At 40.8% G+C, this 6,074-nt stretch overlaps 2 protein-coding genes and 1 pseudogene across 2 annotated transcripts in view; all 3 read left to right on the top strand.

Moving 5' to 3' along the window:
* The window catches only part of LOC126494181 (zinc finger protein 54-like), a 116,521-nt pseudogene that overhangs the window by 38,674 nt on the left and 71,773 nt on the right, over window positions 1-6,074 (top strand).
* The window catches only part of LOC126494190 (zinc finger protein 54-like), a 70,947-nt gene that overhangs the window by 38,603 nt on the left and 26,270 nt on the right, over window positions 1-6,074 (top strand). The window lies entirely within an intron of this gene.
* The window catches only part of LOC126494169 (zinc finger protein 283-like), a 29,141-nt gene that overhangs the window by 13,646 nt on the left and 9,421 nt on the right, over window positions 1-6,074 (top strand). Inside the window, exons 5-6 of the mRNA XM_050131405.1 lie at window positions 3,713-3,907; window positions 5,281-5,393. Of these exons, the coding sequence (XP_049987362.1) occupies window positions 3,713-3,907; window positions 5,281-5,393 (308 nt within the window). The remainder of the gene's footprint in view (window positions 1-3,712; window positions 3,908-5,280; window positions 5,394-6,074) is intronic.

The following is a 6,074-nucleotide window of genomic DNA, read 5'->3' as shown; positions in this document are numbered from 1 at the left end:
TATTCATATATATATGCATACACACATATATGTGTATTTATACATATATATGTTTAAATGTATGTGTATCAGTCACCTGACATTATAAATCATGTTCCTTTTTATCGATGATTCTTCATGGGTAGTTATTTTTTTCATCTATCAGCATTCAAATATCCAGGGTCTTTTGAATATTTGAAGATGTATATTTTTCTGCAAAGACAAGAACAGAACCCTTCCCCAACCCTTATGAGGTTTCCTTTCCATTTGTATGGTTGTTACCTCTGTGGATGAGTTGTCATTTCTCTTTTTCAGGAGGTTTTTCCTTTTCAAACCAAATCTTTGTTAATTTTGATGGTATCCATAGTTTTTCTTCTCCTGTGGAAACAAGACCAAAACACCTTCCCCAACAGCACATCTCCTGGCTTCCATTGTGAGGTCAGAACATCCTTGAAATAAACTGGCTGATTTACTTCAGAAGACCTTTCTATTCTCCAATGTCTATCTGCTGCTGTTGTCCCTTTCTCATTAGCATTAAGAAAATTCAAAGTTAATAAAGCATTAAGTAATTTATTTCTGGGGGTATTTTCTATCCCTTTCTGTTTGTTTAACATATCCTTTATAGTTCAATTTCATCTTTCTACAACTGCCTGACCTGTAGGATTGTGTGGTATATCTGTAATATACTTACTATTGTAGTAAGCAAAAAAAAAAAAAAAACTGTTCCATTTTCTTAGAGACATATGCTGGACCATTATCTGTCTTTATTTGTGCAGGTATACCCATGATGGCCAAAACTTCTAATAAATATGTGATTACCAAATCAGCCTTTTCTGAGCTTAAAGCAGTTGCTCACTGAAAACCTAAATAATTGTCAATTGTGTGGTGTACATATATTAATTTCCTAATTCTGCAAAGTATAACACATCCATCTGCTAAATTTCATTCCTTTGAGTACCCTTGTCATTGGTTCCTCCTTATCTGTAATAAAAAGATGTGGTCATTGTTTTTACAGGAATAGTGTCACACATCAGTGCTTTGTGCCACACTATAGTTCTTTTCATTTATTCATTTATTGTTGGGGGAGACATTGAACTAATTTCAAAAATTGATTCTCTAGTTCTCACTCCACAGCAGCGTATGAACTCCTTTCCCCCACAACTATACCAAAATTTTTATCATTTCCATTCCTGATGATTGAGGTTGAATCTAGGGCAGCATGTAAGATTAACATTTCCTTGACAGGTATAAAATATTTTTTGTTCCTCTTGGTTAAAGATGGTTGCTTAAAAGAAATCCCACACTAGCTCAGAATTGAGAAATAGATGGTTATTTATTTAGGTGTAAACTCACAAATCAGAATCCTCTGCTGGAAAGGACATCAAAACCCGAAATCTGCAACTAGAACAAAGAGTGGCCAGAAAAGATGGCACAAACACAGGCTCAGATTATTCCTCAGGGATCAATTTAATTATTTTGAGATAAGGTCTCTATTTATAGCCATCTGAGATTCAATATGTAGATCTGGTTGGCCTTGAACTCGAGTTCCCCTTGCTCATGCCTCCTGAGTGCTGGTTAAATGGCTTGCTTGGCCTTGCCAAACTTTACATAACTTTTCTTTATCAGGTTTTTCTCCTTTGTGGTTTTTGGAACCATGGTTCTGCTGTGTTGTGTTTTCTGACCTGGAACTCATTCTGTAGACCAGGCTTATCTTAAACTCACATAGATCTACATGCCTATGCCTCTGCCTCCCAAGTGCTAGGATTAAAGGTGTGTTTCATTATGACCTGTCCTGTTATCATGTCTTGACAATTACCCAAGGCACAGTCTACTTGACAGAAGTGTGTGATCAACTGGATCTCTTGTTTATTGAAAGACTTCTCTTACACTAAATTGGAAACTCTAATTGAAATAAAAAACTGTAACATACCAAATTTAAACTATGTGAAATAAATAAGGTAAACATAACTATAAGAAGTAATGAAAATAAAGCAGTTATAAATTGCCACCTTTAAACAACCTCTGCCTAGACTGCCTAGACTGACAGGATTCTATCAGAACTGCAGAGAAAAACTAACAGCAAAGCTGCTACTCAAAATACTTCTTGACAAGAAAGGAAGACTTCTTGACTCTAAATACTAGGTGGTGTTACACCAGATAACGAACTGAGCATCTTAGTACCTGCTGTATTGTAGAGGTAGAGGTGGGTGGATCTCAGCGAGTTTGAGGCCAGCCTTGACATCAAAGTGAGTTCCAGATGAGCCAGGGCTGTTACACAGAGAAACCCTATCTTGAGAAAAAATGATGAATAAATAGATAGATAAATAAATATGTAAAACCACCAGAAAACGATACAACCAAAAAGAAACTACAGATTCATACATCTATTTTTTTAAAAATTCTGATCACCATACAGTGGTGGCTCACATCTTTAATACCAGCACTCAGGGGGCAGAGGCAAGCAGATCTCTGGGAGTTTGAGGCCATCCTGGTCTACAAGATCTAGTTCCACGAAGGCTACAAAGCTAGAGAGAAACCTGTCTCAAAAAAAGGAAAAAGAAAAAGGAAGGAAGGAAGGAAAAAAAAAGAAAAGAAGAAAGAAAGAAAGAAAGAAAGAAAGAAAGAAAGAAAGAAAGAAGCAAGCTAGTTCCGGTACTACCAGGGTTACACAGAGAAACTCCGTTGTAAAAAAAAAAAAATCTATTATTAGCTTTTTTATACTCACACACCAATGTATGTATATGCACACATTCTGCATTCTGTTTCTGTTTGTGCATGCACACCTCAAAGACTGCCCATTCACACTCCTACCTCTGCACTATCCTGGTCTACAATTCCAACAAATTTCCCTATTATGTTTCTCTCTATTCATTTTGCTTGGGACCAACTGTGATTAACCAGGGACTTCAGGGAGACTGTGGACTGTGGGTTTGGAGCTGTGTTGGAGTCTGGTGGGTTCAGCAGAGGACTACAGACAGCTAAAGGCAATGAATCTTTTCCTACAATCCACCCAGAGCCACCATTTGAGAGGTAAAGAGTGGGTCCTGTGAGCCTTTCCCTTTCCTAGACTGATTGTGGTTTAGGGTGAGGTCAACGCACGTAAGTACAGTTGTGTTGGTTACTGATTACAACAGCTGTATGGAGTCTAGAGAATGGCATGTCTTAGCCTTCCTCATCTTTCCCTGATAAGTCCCTTTCCTTGTCCTCAATGTTCCCAGAGCCACTGACTTTTGTAGGGCTGGTACCAAATACCTTCCTTTTATTATGCATCAGAGACGCAATATTCTCTGAATTCACCATTGCATTTTTTTAAAAAAAAATTCCATATTTTATCTAAAAAGCACCTTTAGTGTGAGTCACAGAAGCGTAATGTGTTTCTGAGTTACCAAAATCACAAAACCATTATCTAGTGGTTAGAGCAGAAGAGCGCAGAAGGAGCTCAGTCCCGGAGGCTGGGAGTCAAGCCGAGGTTAGGCTGCCTGTCTTTTAACTGCAGGTTTCAGAACTCACTATGGGGGTCAGGTACCTGAGTGCAACGTCTCCCTAGATCCAGTTCTGGCAGCAAGCATCGAAGCATGTGGGGAGCTGTGCAGAGCGGGTGCAGGGCAGCCTGACAGCTGGAGCTGTGTGGAAGGCGGCCTGAGACGGAGTGGGCGGGGCGGTTCAATGGGCGGAGACTCTCTAATAGGAACAGCAGTTGGGAGGGTGCTAGAGTTTATTTGGGTGAGTACAGGTGGAATGATGGACAAGTGGGAGGAGTTAGAGGAGTGACACCAACAGAAGCTGGGAAACTAGTGAGGGAGAGGACCCGGAAGTGGACTGAGGAGCCAAAGCCGGAAGTGCCTAATGCTGCTTCCCTGTTGGTGCTCTGGGCCTTGCACTGTGGGAAGCTGCGTGGTCCGGAACTGGGTGAGGGAGACCCTGGCAGGTATTTCAGGATCTGAAATCTCCGGAGCCTCAGTCGCAGCACAAGGCGGCTTGGGAAAGTGACCGGACAGCAGCGCGGCAACCCTGGAACCTCCCAGGAGGTTCAGAGGAGCCGCGGGAAGGGACCAGGGGCAAGCAGTTTCTCTGCTGCTCATAAGACGGCTGTGGATGTCTTACCGTCGTCGGTAAATTTTAGCTCACTTAAACTCGAACGATCCTGATATTTTTCATTGGTCTGAGTGCCAAAATAATCTCATAAAAATGACCTACTAGAACATTTAAATTTATGTGTTTTGTTTGCAAAGACGGTCGGTTCTCTTTGTGTGTTGGAAAGAAAAAAACTCTTCAAATTTACATTCCTCCACGCCAACTTTCTTGCTAAATCTCTTAGCTATTAAAGAGAATGGCACATAGAACTAGGGATTTTGACTCACAGAGACCTTTTATATATTTGTTATGAAATGAACGTCAGGATAAGGAATTTAATCCGAAATTATATTATTTTGCGAGTTCCATGGATATGATTGAAAACATTAACATTTAAAAGAAAACATTTTGTCCATTATTAAATTTTCGTCTGACACTTTGTCATATAAATAGATTGCTTTTAAAAGAATCTTTGAAAGATTTGGTGATTTACATCATTAATCCCACCTCTGGGAAGGCAGAGGCAGGTGGTTCTCAGTGAGTTTGAGGCCAACCTAGTCTACCTAATGAGTTCTAGGACAGCCAGAGTATCATGGTGAGACCCTGTTTCAAAAAAAGAAATGTGTGTTTTTCTACTGAGTTCTTAATGTGCAACTTAGAGCCGGGAAAGAACAGCATGCTATTTTATGTTACAGATCACAGTATTTCCACAGCTAGAAAAGGTGTTATAAGCCACGTGGTAGTGGTGTTGGCACAACCATTTAATCCCAGCATTTGGGAGCTGAGAATTCCTTCCCACTCTGGTCCACTGAGGGAGTTTCAGGACAGCCGAACCTACACAGATTAAACCTGTATCAGGAGGAAAAAAAGGAAAAGCAATGAAAAATATTATGGTATAACATAATAAAGAAAGCATCTTTCAAATAATTACAATAACTCATCTATATCAGAAAAAAATATCTAGAGAAATCTTTTGTCTTCCTGGTCAAAGAAAAACACTCAGTCCATGGGCTCAAAATCAAGCTGTTATTTTTTGATTCCTGTGTTTGCTGTGTTTGAGTCCTGTATTCATGTGTTGCTGTGTCTGGACTAAACTCACCAAGTAGACCAAGCTGGCCTGGAAAACACAGAATTCCACCCTCCTCTGTCTCCCTAGTGCTAAGATTAAAGTTGTGCTCTGGAACAACTGTTCAAACTGTTGTTTTTTATTTTGTGGTCTGTTGACAGCCAGTGGTGTGACTGTGAACTTCTCCCAGGAGGAGAGGCAGTGCCTGAACCTGCTCAGGGAGCTTTGTTCAGAGACTTGATGTTGCAGAATTGCAGCAGTCTGATTGCTGTGGGTAAGAATTGCTTGCATGCAGTCTCCCTTGCTCCTCCTCAGAGTGCTCTCCTTCAGAGTGTCTTTCTCTTACTCTGAAAGCACTTGTGCCTTTGAGAGCTGTGACTTCTATCATCTTGGGTTTATGATAAACTCAGGATGTCACTAGTGTGTGATATTCTCATCCCAATCTTTCCGTTCCATTTCTGCAGCTGAGATTTGACTGTCTGTGACTGGAAGTGGGATTCAAGTCACAATAACTGAAAATGATTCCTAAATGTTCTCAGTATTCTGACCCTGCCTGACAATTGGGGGAACACTTCTAGATTCCTCTCTTCATCCACTGAGTACAGTACTGTGTTAGAAATCCAGGTGCTTCCTGAAGAGTCTCTTTCTCATGTATAGGGTTCACTGATCACCCAGACCTGCTCACCTGTGGGGCAGAACAAAGAGGCCAGGAAGGTAAAGAGGGATGAGACAGTAGCTCAGAATGGAGGTATTTGGAGGGATTGGTGAAGGGGTGGCAGTTAGTATTCAGATGTACTGGCCTATACTTGGTGTCCTGACAAGCTAGGTCTTCATCCGCAGCCACTAAGAGCACCTCCTATGCACATGCACTATGTTCCCTTTTAAAAGGTGCGCCTTGCCCATCTTCTCTCTCTCTCTCTCTCTCTCTCTCTCTCTCTCTCTCTCTCTCTCTCTC

Source organism: Alexandromys fortis, unplaced genomic scaffold (genome assembly GCF_014885135.2).
Source record: "Alexandromys fortis isolate MF-2015 unplaced genomic scaffold, M_Fortis_MF-2015_v1.1 scaffold_351, whole genome shotgun sequence".
Taxonomy (NCBI): Eukaryota; Metazoa; Chordata; class Mammalia; order Rodentia; family Cricetidae; genus Alexandromys; species Alexandromys fortis.
This window is presented reverse-complemented; position numbering and strand designations above follow the sequence as displayed.